This window comes from Saccoglossus kowalevskii, unplaced genomic scaffold (assembly GCF_978046115.1).
Source record: "Saccoglossus kowalevskii unplaced genomic scaffold, keSacKowa6.1 SCAFFOLD_275, whole genome shotgun sequence".
In the NCBI taxonomy this organism is placed as follows: domain Eukaryota; kingdom Metazoa; phylum Hemichordata; class Enteropneusta; family Harrimaniidae; genus Saccoglossus; species Saccoglossus kowalevskii.
This window is the reverse complement of record NW_028188727.1, coordinates 18,259-38,600: the sequence shown is the minus strand read 5'-3', so window position 1 is coordinate 38,600 and position 20,342 is coordinate 18,259. Positions and strand designations below refer to the sequence as shown.

Below are 20,342 nucleotides of genomic sequence, written 5' to 3'. Positions count from 1 at the left end.
CAGTATTTCCACATTTACTTTTAAAACTGACTGTGTGGTACCTTCACACTATTTCGCTGTTATACAAGTCGTTAATCGACGCAATTACACCATGATTACTTTGAAATATGCCCGAAACTTAGCATAGTACATTAACAATTTTTACATGTTCCCCTATTTAGTCAGCCGTTAATCTATGCAATTATTACACTAGTGAATTTTAAAAAATCCAACAACCTTATAGTTTATTAATGTGATGAATGCCTTCAGATTCAGAAATATGTATACACACGCGATATAGATCGATTTTAGAATTATTTTCCAATTCGATAGCTGCAGTATAACCTGTTGCACATGAGATGGTGCAGATTTTGTTCAGTGAACCTGGTCATTGGGTGACTATTTCCACTATAGGCTATATTGGTAATCAAGTCAATTTTTATGATAGCTTGAATTCTGAGATGAGTGACAGTGTACTTAGGCAGACTTGTGCAATTATGAGAGTTCCAGAAAACACTATAGAGATCAACCATGTTCAAGTTCAACAACAGGCAGGTGGTACTGATTGTGGATTATTTGCTATTGCCTTTGCAACATCTCTGAGTATGGGAACTGCAGTTACAATGTTAAACCAGGGAGAAATGAGAACACATTTGATAAAATGTTTGGAAAACAAAAAATTTACTCAATTCCCACAGTGTAGGTCATCAGGTCGAGAAAAAAAATCTAAAACGATAACCTACAAAGTTTTTTGTAACTGTAGAATGCCGGAATCAGATGCAATGGTGCAATGTGATAAATGTTTTGAATGGTATCATAAGGATTGTGAAGATATTCCAAATAATGTATTTGATGAATGTGAATCTACTTGGTATTGTAGCACATGTAAACGAATTAAAAATGTGATTGATTGATTGAATGAAAGAATGAACTACAAGAAACCTTCAATTCCTGAATTAAATTTAAATATTCATAAATTTTATTTGATATAGTTTTATAAAGATTTCTATATATCAGATATATTTATTCATTTCATGTAATGTTCTTTTTGTTTAGTTTAGTTTTAGCGTATAATGTAATTTTTGACTCCCAAAATCCAACCCTTGGGTCCTCGTCCCGGGAGGTGGTCAACATAAAATAATTTTACTATATTTGTTTGAATTAAAGCTGCTACTATTCAGCATATTCCTTCTTACAGTGAACATTGCATCTGTCATACGTGTATGTATAGCCACAACTATGCACATGGATTCCTGTTATGGAAGAGAAAACAAAATATAGTTTATTCATACAAAATATAGGTTAGTTTATTATTTGAAATTCATTATGGTTCTGTAGATTTTCATTTAATTTATTGTACATGTGTAATAATCAAATGTGAAGCTGTTTGAACATAGCAATGCATAAACATTCAATGATGATGACCACATAAGAATATTCATAGAATGGTGAATGTGTTGTACAGCAAAGTAGTTGGTATATTGTGATAATAATTAAAAGCATTCTAATAATACTGACCCAAGATGATCAGATAAGGAAATCAATGTCCCCGCCTAAATGGGAAAATTAAACCAGTGCATGTTAAATTACAAGGCTATGTAATGATTTCTCAATACATGTTCATGCAGGCTCTACCTAGTCATTTCTGAAGTAATTTGATTTACTATTTTCCAGAGAAATCAAGTAACGTATCTCCTGAAGAAAATTATTTTAATAGTGTATTTTCGTTATATAACGACGCCGTAATTTGCGAGTTTTATTAGATTGATAAACTCCAAGGTTGGCTTCAGGTAAACGTAGTGTTCCAAGTTCCCAACACCGGAGGGCGTACAAAGGTTCCGGCAATGGCTGGTAAAAAATGCGCGAATTAAAATTATTTCTACCGTACACGACAATGAAACCATTGTAACAGTATTTTATCAAAACGCCGACGGTGATTCGCGAGTTTTATTAGATTGATAAACGCCGAGGTTGGCTTTAGGTAAACGTAGTGTTTCAAGTTCCCAGCACCGGAGGGCGTACAAAGGTTCCGTCAATGGTTGGACTTCACATTTTCGTATAAAATGCGCGAATTGAAATTATTTCTGACAACGACACCACTGTGAAAGTATTTTATTCAAACACCGGTGGCAAAACAAGTGAAAAATCTGTATATGACGGCCGAAACTACACATAGAACGTCGGTACGTTTACTTCCGGGACGTGGCAATAGCCACATTGTCTCCTGCCACGCCCGTGGCAGTAGCCATATTGTCTCCTGCCACGGGCGTGGCACGAGACACTCCGTTAAAAAAAATACACGGGCACCAAGGGTTATCGATCTCAGTGATGCAATAGCGAGCGCGATTTCAGTGATGTCTATCGTGCTTTATTAATAAAAAAAGGGTTGTCGATCTCAGTGATGCAAGAGCGAGCGCTGTGTCTTTTGTCATATCACAGTACAATGTTAAAAAAAATACACGGGCACCAAGGGTTGTCGATCTCAGTGATGCAATAGCGAGCGCAATTTCAGTGATGTCTATCGTGCTTTGTTAATAAAAAAAAGGGTTGTCGATTTCAGTGACGCAACAGCCAGCGCTGTGTCTTTTGTCATATCACAGAAAAATGTTTAAAAAAAATACACGGGCACCAAGTGTTATCGATCTCAGTGATGCAATAGCGAGCGCTGTATTACAGACTGCCAGAGTCAAATCACAATACAATATAAAAAAATGTACGGGCGTCAAAGGGTGTCGATTTCAGTGATGCTGAAAGGGTTGTCGATTGTTAAAAAATAAAATATGGCCACAAGGATTATCGGTTTCAGTGACGCAGTACTTTATGGTTAAAAACGTTGGAGTTCGTGTAACCGTGGTGTAACCCTCATGGTTAATTAACACATCTTGCAAGGTGTGATTCTTGTATTAGACGCTTGTTATTGTTTCCGTGTCACAAGCGGCAGCAACGAGCACTGCGTTATTTATGTAAAAATAAATACTGCACGGACGGCAATGGTTTAATCAAGAATGGTGAGAGGCATGTAGTAATCTTCAGTGGAAATGAAATACAAGAGTTTTGAAACTATGCCATGTTATTGTATATACAAACCGGAAGGCTGTTGGCGCTCCACTCAAGCAAGCAACATGTTGCCATGACGATCCGGCCCTGGTTTGGACGATCCAAAACAGATTGGGAATAAATTATATTCGATATGCGTTCATATCTGAACAAACTGTTTCTTTGCACGTTGTGCTTCTGGTTGTTGAGCAATACATTTCAGGGTCCGCATTTTTGTGGTTTGTTAGGATGTGTTTTCGTGGGGGAGATTGCGTGAATAAATTGAGAACTGAAGTCGGAATGTAACAATGTAGCAAGATGTCCCACTCTGTCGCCAAGTTAAATGCCCGACTTCTTGTACTTTATACGCTAAGTTGCAAACAATGACCTGTCAATTGGCGGCAGATCATTGTTTAAAGAAAAAAATTCACGGCTTAAAGGTGTTAACAACATGAATAGAAGTGAGTACGTAATTGATGATGCCGCCTGTACTAAACTTCGACATGTCGCTTTCGAGGCATAGTTTGCAATAGAAAAGGTTACAACAAATAAATAAAATAAAACGAACTAAAATTGTCACTGGGGTTGGTGTCTTTTTTCAAAATATTTCTTTCCGGGTACCTCGCCACAGGGAGTGTTAGACCACTGTTGTTTAGCAAGGCTATGAATTGTGTCTTTGCTGGAAAAGTTTTGGTTTTTGCCGTTTCAAATAGAACATTTCTTTCGGGGGTGTTTCTTTGTGTCTCAATTTTCAAGTTATGGTCACTGAGGTAGAATTTAGTTAGATTTTCGCGCATCTCAATATTTTGCAGGGTAACAAGGTAGGTTTCTAAAGCAAAATTGTTTTTTAATTCACATTATGTTTCTTAACTTATTTTTTAAATGTGGCGCAATCGTTATTCGAAATAACAGTTTTCACTGTTTTCATATTTCCATGTATATTATCAATTTGTGTCATGTTTTTTTTTTTCAACTTTATGGTCACAAAAACAATGGAGTTTGCGTGATCGGTGCGTAAAATACTTCATAGCTACAAGCGTGGGCATACTAACTTGTAATCGACAGACATGGATGAATAAACACCTCGTGCGAGGCGCGATTTGACTGGTGGCATACGACAGGGGAGCTCTTCTTTAACAAGTCGGTAAAAGGTGTGACCACGTGTAGTTATCAACAGTATTTCCATTGTGATTTTTATGCCAAATATGTCCATTCTTTTATTGAAACACACAACTTATTACTGCTGGTTTATATTTTATGGGTTGCGTCGATCTCTCAAGATGCGCACAGACACAATCACTCATGATATTGCCAGGTTGTCCCGTGACTTTCAACAACTAAAATAGAATTTCCCCTATGTACAACAACTTGTACCTTACAAGCGCGGCGTAATTGCATTTATTTACCAATAACTCGTATCTTACAAGAACGATGTATTTGCATTTATTTACCAATAACTCGTATCTTACAAGAACGATGTATTTGCATTTATTTACCAATAACTCATATCTTACAAGAACGGTGTATTTGCATTTATTTACCAGTTGCAGTGTTCAAATTGGTCTGTACTTTTCCTAAATAAAACTATTTTTTTGAAAGTAACAAGTCGTGTAAAGGTGTTTTCATTCCTAGCAGAATTTGGCAAAGAATTATGCTTTTGGCGATCAGCCGCTAGAGGGTACAGCCATGGCTGTGAACGTTCCAATAAAACCGGGACGCTTTGCCAAAATGTTTTTGTTATTCCTTGGAGGTATCTTATTAAATCCATGGGTTTTTTTCCAGCGATTAACCGTTATAATGTTCTTATTATTTTTATTTTCATTCATATATACTGCTCCCCCAGCTACGGACAATATATATGTGTGAGTGTAATCACATTGGGCGAGAAAAATGGTATAGATGATGTAACAATCTGGTAATAACCGCGTTGTGTTTTTAAATATATATGCAATGTATACATAGCTTGGTTCCGCGCATGAAGCATTGTAGCCTTTTCCTGTTTGCCAAGCACAGTGACAAGTTAAAAATAAAGAACTTTTGGTGAGTAAATCTTGCATAAATCTTGTTTACCCACTACAAAGCCATCCGTGAATCGATCTAAACATGGAACTATAGTTCCATGATCTAAAACACTACTGCCTTAGTTCATTTAAACACACCGTGGGTTAGCGCCGATTGTGAATCACACTTGTAGCCTTGTCAAATGGTTTATTATCACGGTGACATGAGTCAAGACGCATGTGTCACGAATCCGTGTATAAAAGTGTTAATATGGTTTAGGCTTTAAACAATACATTAGATATTACATATAGGTGTAGGAATGTGAACATTAAAATAATAAGCATGGGAGAGTTAACACGTATTGACATAGACAATTGAATGCAATTGTCATGTCATACGTGTATGCGGGTACCACATCAGATTGGTGACACATGTGAATCATACTCAAGCATAGTCCATTATTATATATACTAGTAGTTTATTTTACCGTAACATAAAGTTTATCTATAACAGAAGTGATTTATTAAATGCAACTCGTAAATCTTCACAATATTTTGTAATGGATCTGAAAAATAAAATGCATTAAGGATCACACAATAAAATGTTGCGCCATACAAAACTGCTACAAATTGAAACATTAGTTTTAGTGTTTTTACATAGCAGAGCTTTTTCTTTGAAAACTTGCGTCACTGAAATCGACAACAGTCGGGGAAACAGGAGCGTTTCTTTTTTTGTGTGTTGTGTTGTTACACAGCGTAGCCAGACGGTCGCCGATGTGATGTCTGTGATTCCGATGTAATGTCTGTGTTTTTTCTTTGAAAAGAAAATTTGCGTCACTGAAATCGACAATGTTCAGCCAATGTTGAAATCAACAACTTGAACACGTCGGAGAACCAGTAGCGTTTGTGTGTGTATGTAAACTTGCGTTGTTGAAATCGACAATAAAACAGTCACGGGAGTTAGTCAAAAACAGTCAGTGAAACGGATGCGTCACTGGGTATGTTGTGTAGCATATAACATCTGGAAATAAAATGCCGCCACGGCAACAGACGTGAAAGAAGGTGACAATTGTTGACCAATGACCAGTTAACACCTCGACATTCACAACTGGCCGAGTTGTGCATTTTTTTCTTGGCCGAGTTGAAATCTGGCCGAGTTCGGTTGTATTCGTCCGAAAGCATGGCAGGTAGTTCATAACGTCTCTGAAGATCGCTGGAAAAGCTGTAAACAAAAGTTTATTGAAGGTATGTAACTTCTAATGCAAGTGAAATATGTTTGTGTAAAACATTATTCAAGCATTTGTTATTATATAAATACACAAAACTGTTAGCTGGATTTCTTTCATATTTGCTACATAGGTACCTGGGTGATTATCTCTCAAGTTTGTTCATTTAGTTTGTTTAGTGTTATCTTCAATTTTTTTTATCTTTTAATGAATTTTTTCATTATTATTTTTAAATCTTCCATACCTGATACATAGGATGGCTTATGCATGGAATCTGTGGGACAGTATGTGAGACCATTGTTAGCAATTGGCTCCCCCCACAAAAAATTTCACCTCAAAAATGTTACGAGATTGAGCTCCCTTCCAAACCCACGACATTCCCCTCAAACAATGAAAACCTTCTGGTTTAAATAAAAGCTGCTTGTTCTTTTGACTGAAAGGCATAAACCAGTCTTAATTTGTTATTGGTGATATACATGTACATGTATGTTGCCTCATGGAGTTGCTCTTTTCAATATTCAGTTTATATGTTTAAAAAAAATGCATTATGGGATTATCATGGGGCCGCTGAGTGACAGGCCATTGGCCTATTTTTTTTACATATTATATACATGTATTTTATTCATTCTCCTTTATTTCCATCTCTGTTGCCAGGGTAACAAGTTTGTGAAAAATAAATTCATACTTCTGATCAGAATCCACTAACTTAAATTCAAAACCCAAATATTTAGTACAAAAATGTATATCTTGACTTCAGACTAGAAACTTTTTTTATTATTAATTTTCGTAATATGGCTGCCTTTAGTGTTTTGGCCCTAATAGTTGTACTTAAAATGACTGCCTCCAATATGCCAAGTGCAATATCTAGAAATACTGTAAACTGTCTTCTTTTCTACAGTTTCTACTCCTTTATCTTCAATTAATACCCTTTAAGATACACGAAGTTTGTTCTAAGATGGGATCCGGCTGAGTATTTTAACAGATTTATTAATTTTTCAGAAAATGTTCTATAATAACATATCGATAAACATATTGCTTAAAAAAAAAGTTATCCACTAATAATTGACTTTGATCATTGCTCATTCTTTCATTGTAGGTGTTATAACAGTAACTCACAAAAATCGTGGGAGAACTGGATTCAGGGACAAAACAACTGCAGCAATTGGCTGGATGCAGTTTTTATTTGAGCGTATTGGGGACTATATGCCACACAGTTCTGAAATTCATTTACCCTGCTGCTATTCAAAGACTTCTTTGCATGCAAGAATGAGAAGTGAATTTCTTGATAGAGGCATTTCAGACAATGGTATTATATGTTATGATCATTTTTCAAGAGTATGGAAAATGCACTTGTCAGAGTTTAAGATTTGTAAGGTATGTTCCTGCTTATGGTTTACTAATGTCTGTTGACATACATGTATATATTTTACTTTTTATTTTATATTTTCATTACATAAGGGTTTAAGCTTGATTGGAATATTTGTTAGTAATTTGACAAATCTGATCCAAAACATTCTTTCTGAAACGTAGATTTCTTGACCGTCTTAGTTAGCATTTTAGCTAATACTATTAAAAATATTACCTATAAATCCTGATTTTATTCTGATTTGGCTCATGGGAGTTTATCCCTGATTCATGCATCTTTCCCAGACACTGTATTACCAGCATCTCACTAAGTTGTTTATCGATCTAAATGACACAATGCACAACTAATGTTAACAGAGATTCCACCTGTTGCTGTCTTAGCAAGGCCTTTCAAGCATCTGGTAGTAAGTCTTTTCGGAATGAAAAAAATAGCAAATCAGCTGATTTGCCTTAACATAATTTCAGTGAAATTATCAGTAATGCAAATGGAGAAAGATGTATAGTTGCCATTGCAGGGATCTCGCCAGCCCAACGCGAGTGCTGGTCGGTCATGAATATTAATGAGCTATATGAATATTAATTAACCATGAATATTAATGAGTTCGGTCGCAGTGCAAAATATATGTTTTAGCTAATTTTACTGATTCTTGCTCAGTAGTAAGACAGCAAAGCTGTTTTGGCCATTGGCTTACTTGTTCATAATTTGTGATTATTTTTTTCAGAAAAGTGGATTTGCAAAATGTGCTACATGTACACAGCCTTAACATAATTTCAGTGAAATTATCAGTAATGCAAATGGAGAAAGATGTATAGTTGCCATTGCAGGGATCTCGCCAGCCCAACGCGAGTGCTGGTCGGTCATGAATATTAATGAGCTATATGAATATTAATTAACCATGAATATTAATGAGTTCGGTCGCAGTGCAAAATATATGTTTTAGCTAATTTTACTGATTCTTGCTCAGTAGTAAGACAGCAAAGCTGTTTTGGCCATTGGCTTACTTGTTCATAATTTGTGATTATTTTTTTCAGAAAAGTGGATTTGCAAAATGTGCTACATGTACACAGCTGAAAGAACTGTATGAAAAGGCTACCACTAACCATGAAAGAGAAAGGATTAATCATCTTCTTAAACTACACATGGAGCAAGTAGAGTAAGTTTTCTTGTTTCCCAGAGTTCTGTTCAATACTGCAGGTTCCCCCAGATAATTAAAGGTATTCCAAAATAGTTGACTGATTGCCATTTAGTTGACTTTCATATATTGCTCACAAGGATCTGGTATAGAGATCATGTTGGGCAAGCTGTGATACACTACTCTAAAACACATACTTTGATTTTTGGTACTATGTCTTGTAGGCTTTTGATAAATATCTCCTTTGCAGAAGCCCCACTATATGAAACTACATATTAAAAGTGTGTCAGACAATTTTACATGGCAGGCACATGCTGTCAGAATATCGCTACAAGGATGAGATAGTGTGGAGATTTGTGAAATATCTTGTTGCATGAAAAGCACATACATTACCGATATACTTTATTCATTAGTTAGCTGTACTCTGTTGTAGGTTATTATATCAACAAATAAATCCTAACAAGTATTATTGCATGGTGTGTAGGTAATTTCCTGTTTTTCACTAATTGCTGCTACCGCTACCAGTATCATAAGACACATTGCACCTTATGAGCAAATATTTCATCAAGATTTTATACACTCCTTTTTTTTTAAAGGAGAGAACGAAAGAGATACCATTATCACAGAGAAAAGGCTGAAAAGGAACCTGAAGAATTGTTAACAATTATCATTGACGGCATGGATCAAAATAAACCCAACTTGCCCAATTTTATGACAAGACAAAAGCAGCTCAAATCTGTTGAAGCTACAAACACACATTACTGGTGAGATTGTTTTATTAAAATACAATAATACATATGTGATTTTTTTAAGTAAGAGCCTACTTGCATAGTGAATGATTGTCCATGACATCAGATATATTGTACTTTTTGCTATCAGATACTTTGTCTCTTGTCCTGATCTTACCATGCATTCATGTTTGACCCAGCTACACCAGCAAAATGAACATTTATTGCTTCAAATGAATTAATTGAGTACGATCATCTTACAGTTGTATGATCTTGACAGTGTTCTCAAAAAGGGGTTTTATCAAGGTTACATGTCCTGGTATATTGGTGGTGCCTCCTCTTATTTTAGTTCTTCTACATGCATTGCTATACAATTTCTTGGACATTAGTTAATTTGCATAACAATGACTAAAAGCTGTGCATCAACAGTTACAAATTATTATTTTTTTCACATTTTAGGTTCCATTGTCCACACTGGTGTCACGAGTGGTAGAATACCATTTGCACATATTGATTTAAATCAAATACCTCACGACAGCAATTTAACCATGAACATTTTGCTTGAAGTACTGAAAGAAGTAAAAAATCATTTGGCCAAGATTTTGTACCTTCAACTAGACAACTGTTTTAGAGAGAATAAAAATCGTTTTTTATTATCTTTAATGGAGTTAATGGTGGAAATTGATATCTTTGAAGAGGTAAGGTTATGCTATGGCATCACTTTTCAGTCTGTTGCTCAGTGACTCATCAAAATCATATTGTTCGAAAAAAAACAGAATAATGCAACCTGAAGTAAAATGTGAACAAGATTTAACGAAAAGTATTCCAACAGCTCAGCAGTGCGGAGCTCAAGTCTTTATTGTCTGAAAACTTGTATTACCGTATGTGGTGGTATGTCGTGTGTAAATTTGTGCGCGTGTACTAAAATTTGTATATAGCTAAATTAGATTTATGAGTGGTACCCATTTAGCATATAAGCATGTTTTTGTTTTTTTTTCATTTTCTTTATTTAGATATATGTAAGTTTCCTGCCAGTTGGCCACACCCACAAGAATGTAGACCAAATGTTTTCGAAGATTTCAGCGAGACTACAACACAACAACACTTATACACTGAATGGTATGTGTTTTTTTTTTTTTGGGAGGGGGGGGTAAATGTAATTTTATACACAAATAGCCACTGCATCTCCTTGGATTAAGCTGCATGTAAGTGAACATTTATAAAATAGTGATTAATTGCAGCTCCTCCACACAAACACTGTATAATGATTTGTTAAAATTGTGTGGCTTGTTTTTCAGTCTTGACATTGTGGCATAAGGGAATATTCTCTATTACAGTATTGGTATTTTTTTTTTCAAGTTTGAGAACATGAAAAGTGACTTGTTTTATTAATAATTATAGATCTTGAGGACATTGTGACTGCATCGTACACACCACCAATCAAGCCGCACAGTTTATCAAAGCAACCTTTATTTAACATAAAGGAGTGGTTGTTGCCCCACATGTCAGGACGAATGCAAGGGCATTCCAAGCCACACAACTTCCGTTTCCATAAAGTGCAGGGGAAAGCATACATGCAGTATAGATTGTGGTGCACTGACCCATGGGAACCAACTACAATAGATGTTAATGGTGAACAAGTGCCAGGGCTGAAATGTCTGAAGGTATGTTTACACATCACCACTAATTACATTCCTACCGTATTTATTCGGGTATAAGCCCAGGGTCCTGAACATGGAAAATCACCAAAAAGAAAGGGTGGACGTTTTTCCAGATATCCTCAGCAAAAAAACAATATGAAGCATTAGAAGTGTAAGAAGAAATAATTTATTGCTTAGAATATGAATATTAAAACCAGAAATAATAAAAATGAACAGTGAAGATTCATTTGAATTAGATTATCCCCGTTGACAAACACGCCGCCCCATACGTGTGAATTATTTCCGGTTTTGACAAATACCGGATCAACAGCCATACAAGATCAATAATAATTTACGCAGTAAAATTACGAAAGTTCATAGTTGTTAAAAAAAAAATCTAAGATCTCTGTTTGTACGTTCATTGCTATCTTTGTAAAAGTCAAAACCCTGAAATTCCAACTCGGCACCACTGTCGCGATCGAACAAAATCCCTATTGCTTCGTCTTGAAGTATGTCGATGTCATCCCACACAATTTGGACTGAGCACATTTAAGGATGTAGTAGACTTTCGTGGTGATTTTTTTCTTCATTTTTTTTTCTTTTATTAAATGGTGACTTATACCTATAGGCAGCCATACGACCTTGTTTTTTTTTATTAAATCACGTTTTTATTTCAAGAAAAAACGGCTTTTTAAAAAAATAAAAAATAATTTACAATTAACGGAAACCCCGGGAATGTGGACTTCGGCTAAGCCCCTCTGAGCCAAAACAATAACATTTGTAATTAGCTTAATCCCGCAAATAAACATCGCGTGTACGCGTCCGGTCAAATGACCGGATACACTCACTCGTTGCTGATAGTTCATCGCATCGCTTTTCTCTACTATATATTACTGTTCATTTATTTTGTTTTGACAAAGTTTATTTTGAAAAATGGCACAGGGAAAAAATTGGAAAAAGGGTGTTCCAATGACAGGCGAAAACTGCAAGTTTCTGAATAGCAGAAACCGTATTTTTTACTACGAAACACAGTCCCTCTACGAAACAAAGTCGGACGAGTCGACAACAGACAAGTCGAGTGAAAACCCAAGTGACATCTGCTCCACCGCACTGGAGACTGAAGACACCACAGTAACTACCTCGAATGCTGACGATGAGGACACCACTATACTGTCACTGGAGGCTGACGACACAACATCAACATATGATGTCGAAACGAAAAATATCGCCAGCGAAGTCTGCAGTATCTGGTAACGCTTGCGGTGAAGCGAATAACACGAGGCTCGTCGACCTGGATATATTGATTTCGAATCTGGCTGACCACTGTAAATGTTCTCGGTGTAAAAAGGGAAAAATAAATATCCATGAAGAATCTCGTTATGGCTGGGAATCTCACTTTAGTCTCCGGTGCACATGCGGCCTTTCGAACATAGCACATGCACGCGGATTGGCTAAGAATACGAGGGTAGTCAAAAATAGACTAATCAGGTCCATTGTGTCATGTGGGACGGCAGACTGACTTTCAAATTTCAGTGACGCATCGGTGGTTCGTTGACAAAGCAGTTACACGTACATTCTTAGCTCTTGGAAATGAAAACTGTTTTGTGCTGGTAATAATTTTATAACAATCGTACTGCAAGTCGACAAAACTAAACTAAACGAAACTCCGATTGTAACGAGTTATAGAGCAAAAACGACGACCTGTAATTCACGACAGTACTGTCGGCAAGCTTGACTGACTTGCTTCCAAGCGGATTCAGTCAGCAAATAGTAGGCCTTTTTTTTACTTCAATTACGATTTTTAATTGTTATTCAACAACAAAAGTGTCATCGCCGATATTTAGTAAAAATAAAAAGCGTAGCTTTACCGAGTACTCGCATCTCATTATGTAGTTCTGCTCTGATGACATTTTCGCTTGGTTCAGGTGCCGTGGCTTACGGGAAAGTTGCGAGAAAGGGAGTGTTAGACACGACAGTGTTCAAGTTTAACGGTCACATATCACGTTTTGTACATAAACAATTGCCAAGTTTGTTGTGATATGGGATAACACTCGAAACTAAGCTTGTCAAGCAAATAAACTTAAATTGATAACGGGATTACACTGTTTATTCAAGGGCGGCCATACTTCGTTTTCACGTTGCTTTTTTCAAATTATCGATTTTTTCATAACTTTATCGGCCATGTACCAAACGGGTTGTTTTGATTTTTATAAAACCAACACAATAGCTATCTTAAACATAAAAAAATAACTGAATAAGATGCGCTGAACAAAAAATATCCTCTCGACTGTGCTACTTTTGGTTTTTGAGTCTTTTCAGCCATTTGTAACGTAACGTGTCTAAAACAACAAAAATCACGATTACGCGAATAGTTCTTGTCCGATTTCATTGATTTTTTCAGAGATTGAACTCAATATCATTTGAAAACAAAATGTAAAATATTTTTCAAGTATCAGTAATATATCATTACTAATTGACCTGTAAAAAGAGAGCACTCTAATTTATTACAGAATTCTTCTCCACCACTTTGTAAAAGAACCAAACAATTCAGAAACTATCTCTTTTACATTATTGTTAAGAACATTGTAGTCTTCCTTTTCTCATAAAAATGTGTTGGCTAATTGTTTTCGCTTTCTAGTTGGAGTAAAAATAGCAGAACAATCGATTTTGTTTATTTAGCAGTCACGTGACGTAATTAATGTTGACATTAGTGTTATCATAATTTTTGGATAGAGTGTTGCAAGGGCTACAATAACATGTAAAAATTGTTAGTCATTAATCATTATTATTATTTTTATCAAGCTTTTTCTGTTTTGCCCAACGAAAGTCTACTACATCCTTAAACCACTGATTACGCTGTCTGGTAGCTTGGCACTTTTAATTCACGTCTAATCAGAATAAAGAGACAAGAAAATGGGGTCGTGGCAAACAACTCGCACGATGCTTTTGTTTACCTTCTGGCAATCATCTTTGACTTTAAGCATTCGCTTTACCGGCATCACTACTAGTGTTTCATCATAGAGGTAAATTTAACATCGCTTTTTTATCAGACTTGGCGTTCGTTCATCAATCATGGTGAAAGTTACCATTCAGCAAGTTATATGGATATCGCGGTGGGCTTTCCAACGACAGAAGTATAATTTCCATGAAATGCAATAGCTGTGGTGAAAGATGGTAAAACAGTTGGCAGTCTTCGGCATGACATTGCAAAATTGCTGGCCCCAGTTATAGATTCGCGAATATATTTTTAAGCCAAAACAACGTGCTTTAAACCACTCTCCCAGGTATGGGTTGCTACAATATTGCAACATTGGTTTCATTGTCGGCGACGCTAAAGCCGAACAAGTGCGACACTTGCTTCGCGGCTCTATATACTGTAAGATTTGCTTGAATCGTTTCTATAAGGAAACACAAACCTGACTTGCTGGCTGTTTCTGATAAAAACAGTGGTGAACATGCTGCTCTATTTATGTCGCAGCTATTTCGCGTTCACTCCTCGTTTTACTCAATTGACATTTATTTTTCAAATTTCGTTAATATCAGAATCACAACAGACTGCAAAGAAGTAAACTGTTAATACAACGAACAAAAATAGGTTTTTGTATTTTACTACAAGTGTAGAAAAAACACCCCTGAGCATTTGCTAGGATATGACCTCAACTCCTTTATTTTATCAAAAGTGGGAGGTGGGCGTTTGTCCGATCATGGGCTCTTAGCCGGATAAATACGGTAACTGGTATATTCATAGTAGGTACTGCTAGTTTGCCCATGTATGTTATTAGCACATTTATGCTACATAACCCTTAGGGATTTGTAATAATTTATTAATATTCTGTTGCGAAACATGTTTTTATTTTTTTTAAACGTATATCATGTCTATGGTTTTTAATTACAATAACCACCCTAGCTGTTGATTTATCATAAATGTTTATTGTCATTTTTCTTTAATGTTATTTTTTAAAGAGTATTCCAGCAAGGGATGATATCCCATCATTTGTAATACCAAGTCTAGAAAAGATGGATGCTAATATGTTGAGCTTGGATATCCCAAGACGATATGGAATGCGCTTGCCACCAGCTGCTGTCCAGTGGTGGAATAATTTCTTTGGAAATGTCAAAGATCTTGAAATGGTAATGTTATATTTTTAGGTAGCCATGAATTGTTAAGATCTTGTTATTGATTTCAAGTCTATCATGGATAAATAACTAAGCATTCACAACTTATAATAGTCGGTGATGTATTAAATTAAAATTGCACATTGCATCCCGGAGAAGTAAGTGTGAAGAATATATCTACAAAGTTTGCTCACATTCAGGCTAATAGTTTTCAAGATATTTAAAGAAAGCTAGAAGTGTGAAAATGAGCTCATTAATTAGGGTGAAACCTACAATTGCAGTGTATCACAGATAAGTAAACATCAGAAATATTGTTACCAAGTTTGGTCACATTCAGACTAATATTTCAAAAAATATTATCGAAGAATTAAAAATCAATTAAATATGCAAATTAGCTTGTTATTTACATTGAAATGCAACATTTAATTGTCCGTCTCTCAGAAGTACATATCAAGTATATTACCACAAAGTCTAGTCACATTTGAACTATTTAGTCTGAAGAAATTTAAAAAAAAGTAATATGCAAATGAGTTAACTACTATCATGCAACTGCAGACCAGTTAAATAAGCAAATAAACTTTGAAATTACATCATATTGCAAAAATATAATGTCCATACCTGAGAATTATGTTACTAACAAATTTGGTCACATTTGGACTATTAGTTCTAAAAAACAACTAAGTTGTTCACTCACCATAGCAAGAACTTCGCTGAGTAGTGGGAGCCACCATGGAACAGGGTGAGAACTCATGGAACAGAGTGAGAACGACAGTATAAAGGCAGTCGTTGAATAAGATATAGAATTGTGGAAAATTTAGAAATTCATTAAATTGAACCACTTAAAGTGCCTGTGAAATGGCTGCTATTTTCATGCCTAAAAATATCCATTGATACATAAATATTATTAATTTTTATGTTTCTAAGCATGAATTATTTTTTTAAGTGAAAAAATGTGTGAACTCAATCTACGGCAACTTTATTTTTGTGTATTTTAAAACGAGGCTCCTCATTAGCTTCGTATTTGCATACAGAAATTCCCCTTGTGACCTCAGAAGGGGAAGTCGCATGGCAGCTTGCATTGCCGATACGTGTAAATAAGGCAAATTTCTTGTGCAGTTTTCTCGTCTTTGACTAAATTTTCACTTATGTACTTGTTTGTCGAGGAGGAATGAACCATAATGAACACATAGTATCATCTTTTGTTGCACGGTGGTAAGTTAGATGCGAAATATGTCCGTTCTGGTGTAGCTGGTCACCGTGATCGTCATCGGCGCACGTTTGTACACTGTCGCTGGACAAAATAAAATTTGACGTCGGAATTATCTCGTTATTTAGCAGGTTACTAAGTACGTCACTACACTGTTGTATTTCATCGATCGTCTTAGTAAAACTTTCAAAATTAAAATAAAAGAGAACATATTTTGACATTCTGAACATTAGACTATAGTGATCACTATAAAATAATTAAAAAAACGACAAATCACAGTTACTAAATAAATGACAGCCGCGTGGAAATAAATTGAAATTTTGTTGAAATAGGTGAACGCGTCGGGTCACGACAACGGCAAGTGCGTTAAAAGTGGCGTTTAATTGGATAACAAAAATAATCGAGATCGACACGCGTACAGATAAATTCAGAGTGGATTCGAGTTAGTGTGATCCATGGCGGGATTGTCATAATTATATCATATTAAAACTTTATTTGGTGGAAACACATTGACCAAGCCCGGATTCTTATTTCATAAATTATTACGCAGATCAAGCTGCAAGCATGGAGGTAAAAAAAAACAGGTGTGAATTCGACATTCAACACCAATCACCAAACAATTCAGAAACTTGTAGTCTTCGAAAATGAAAACAATTATCAGTGTGTAAGGGCTGTGTAATTCCTGTTTGTCCGACGCTCCGTTTTCGTGTCACTGTCAAAATTATTGCTACCTTTTACTTAACAGGAACTAAATGGTCTTTATAAAACGTTAATGAGGATTGTCGGACGTCTCTCTCTCTTCTGAAATCTGCCTCAGTGATCATGGTCCGGAATCTATTACTTTCAAAACTGTTGCGCTAGGTTTATGTTGTCGTCGTTTCTCTTTAAACCTAGTTGTTTTTTCATGTACGAGGACAGTTTCTCCCTGTCACACGCAACATAATATTACCGTAATTGGTATAGTACAGGTGTGATGGTTCAAATACCAAAATGGCAACAGTAACAGAAAGACTTCCCTGGCGGCGATGATAAAACACGAACACGGAGCCAACAGATGAGGTTTCAACTGGTACTGGTATTATTATACTCTGCAAACATCAAGTACAATAATGCGATAAAACTCCACTACTCCAATAACTAGATACTTAAATTCCAATACAATTCAACGAGATCTCCGATCTGAACTCAGTGCTGAACAACTCCCCTATATATACCCACACTTTCTATAAATAGACCATTACATCAGCATACATAATGAGTCTGGAACTTACTACAAATTTCTAGAATGTTCCATTACCTTCTATTGCCTCCTACAGTGTTCTATTACCTATTCAACCAACTTCTAAAAATTCCACCCAGACACAGTACGGTTCTAGAACATTCTCAGTCACACGGAAGTGGTAAACAAGTCGTATGCGACACTCCCCCCAAAAAAGAATCTGAGGTTAAGTGGCTTTCGTCCATTGATGTCGCACCTTCGGATCGATTAGAAACGTGTGAATACTTACACTATGACTATACGTTTCGCTGCAACTGCCCACAACACAACATCTAAAAACTCTCTCTCAACAAAATAAAATAGACAACAACAAAAAAACGCCAACCGAAAAATGTATATTGTTTAAAAGTATACTGAATGACCAGTGTTATTACGGCTCAGGGGTATGACTTCCTCTCACATTTTGGCATTTGGTGGCGCGCTTTTGACGAGAGCCGGAAAGTCGACCGTTGCAGAATAGGTGGGCGTGGCTACAACACGGGAAATATCCCAAATTTACTTGGATACAAGTAATCATTTTCGGCAAAAAAATCAATAACAGCCCATTTCAGTGGGACACACATCTAAAATGGGAAACGTGGAGATGGGCATTGCACAGGCACTTTAACCTTAACGAATTCTCACCAAAATCAGAAAAGCATGACACATTCTGCTAACCTCGCACCAAATTTCATTTGAATCTGTCCCAAAATGTAGGAGATAAATTAGTATTTTTTTTAGTATTTTTAGTAAATATTTTCTGTAAAAACTTTAATTTTGACAATCCATGAATGGGCAGTGTCGGTTTGATGCTTGTGAACAGAACTTGATTGCAAACTGCTATTTGAACTCTTGACCAACAATTACATCTTTCCCATTCTTGTTCACTGGTAAGACAGCAGGGCTATTTTGACTGTCAGGTCACTTGTTTATCACCAAGACTAATATTTGTTTGAAATTACAAGTTTCAGAACAATACAGAAATTCGTATTCTTGTAATTTTATTAAAAATTACATGATTGAAAATGATGTAATTATTATTTTTGTTTCATGCTTTTAGATTCCCAGTGAAATCCCAGAATCATGGATCTTATATGAACTCAAAAACTCTGCACAAGAAAAAAGAGAAATGAGAAGTCAAGCGCAGGAGGACCCTGATGTTGCACAGAATGTCATGGACATTGAAGCAAGAATAACAAATCCTTGTCCTAGGGTGAGTAAAATATTATTTTATTTTAAACATACAGATTTAAGTAGAGAGAGCATTATGACATATTTGAAATGTTTGTTGAAAACATAGGTCAAAGCAAAGTATTTCTAAAAGCTGGTGATACAAATCAATCATGGAGAGCTATCTTATTTTCATTAAAAAAACACAAGGAATCAAAACAAAATGAAATCAGCCATGCTTTGCTCATGGCACTTTTGGTATTATGGAAAGCTTTAAAATTTTTTTTTTTTTCTCTGTTTATTTTGAAGGTCACTGTTACTGGAGGTATGCCAGTGATGGCAGATCATGTCGAGAATTTTGATTCAATTGCAGTTGGTGACATGGTTGCTGTTTATTGTCCAGAGTATGAGGAAATACCTCAAATTGGCAAAGTGAACAGCAGAGATGATGATAAGTTCACCATTCACTGGTATAAAGGTTCCTGGAGAACAGCCTGGAAGCCATTTTTCCTATTCAAGGGCAGGCAGAAGGTTCCTTATGTCGATGAGGAACCTGTTGAAGCAGCGATTTACTGGGGGTTTTCCCTCAATGGAAGAAGTATGCTGAGCAGAGAAACCCAAAGTATTTTACAAGACAAATACAAGGCTGTCATTGCTGCACTGACAGATTGATATAAAACATTGTCTCTGCAAAACATCCTTAAACATAAACCAACTTGTCACAGCTTAAGTTCTTCACAGAGTTAAAAAAAGACACTCCTAGAACACTTTTCCCTATGCACAATTACATTACTTTTAGTACTCTCGATCGTCTTGTAAAAGAAATGCCAAATTTACACCTAAACTCGGCAAATACAAATATTTACTTGTATGAAATTCCAATAACGACATTGCAAGATCAAGAGATTATCAAAAATAAACACTGTTATTACCTATCGTAGTTATCCGAATAACAGCCCAAGGGTCTGAACATGTAATTTTTTTTGGGCTGTTATTCGGATAACTACGATAGGTAATAACAGTGTTTATTTTTGATAATCTCTTGATCTTGCAATGTCGTTATTGGAATTTCATACAAGTAAATATTTGTATTTGCCGAGTTTAGGTGTAAATTTGGCATTTCTTTTACAAGACGATCGAGAGTACTAAAAGTAATGTAATTGTGCATAGGGAAAAGTGTTCTAGGAGTGTCTTTTTTTAACTCTGTGAAGAACTTAAGCTGTGACAAGTTGGTTTATGTTTAAGGATGTTTTGCAGAGACAATGTTTTATATCAATCTGTCAGTGCAGCAATGACAGCCTTGTATTTGTCTTGTAAAATACTTTGGGTTTCTCTGCTCAGCATACTTCTTCCATTGAGGGAAAACCCCCAGTAAATCGCTGCTTCAACAGGTTCCTCATCGACATAAGGAACCTTCTGCCTGCCCTTGAATAGGAAAAATGGCTTCCAGGCTGTTCTCCAGGAACCTTTATACCAGTGAATGG

General features: G+C 35.9%; 1 protein-coding gene across 1 annotated transcript; it reads left to right on the top strand.

Moving 5' to 3' along the window:
- Positions 1-10,114: 10,114 nt before the first annotated feature.
- Positions 10,115-19,590, top strand: LOC146725362 (uncharacterized). Its single transcript, XM_085496386.1, has 6 exons — positions 10,115-10,165; positions 10,481-10,586; positions 10,869-11,131; positions 15,071-15,238; positions 18,749-18,901; positions 19,168-19,590. The coding sequence occupies exons 1-6, from the start codon at positions 10,130-10,132 to the stop codon at positions 19,528-19,530; spliced, it is 1,089 nt and encodes a 362-aa protein (XP_085352512.1). The 5' UTR covers positions 10,115-10,129; the 3' UTR covers positions 19,531-19,590.
- The last annotated feature ends 752 nt before the right edge of the window (positions 19,591-20,342 follow it).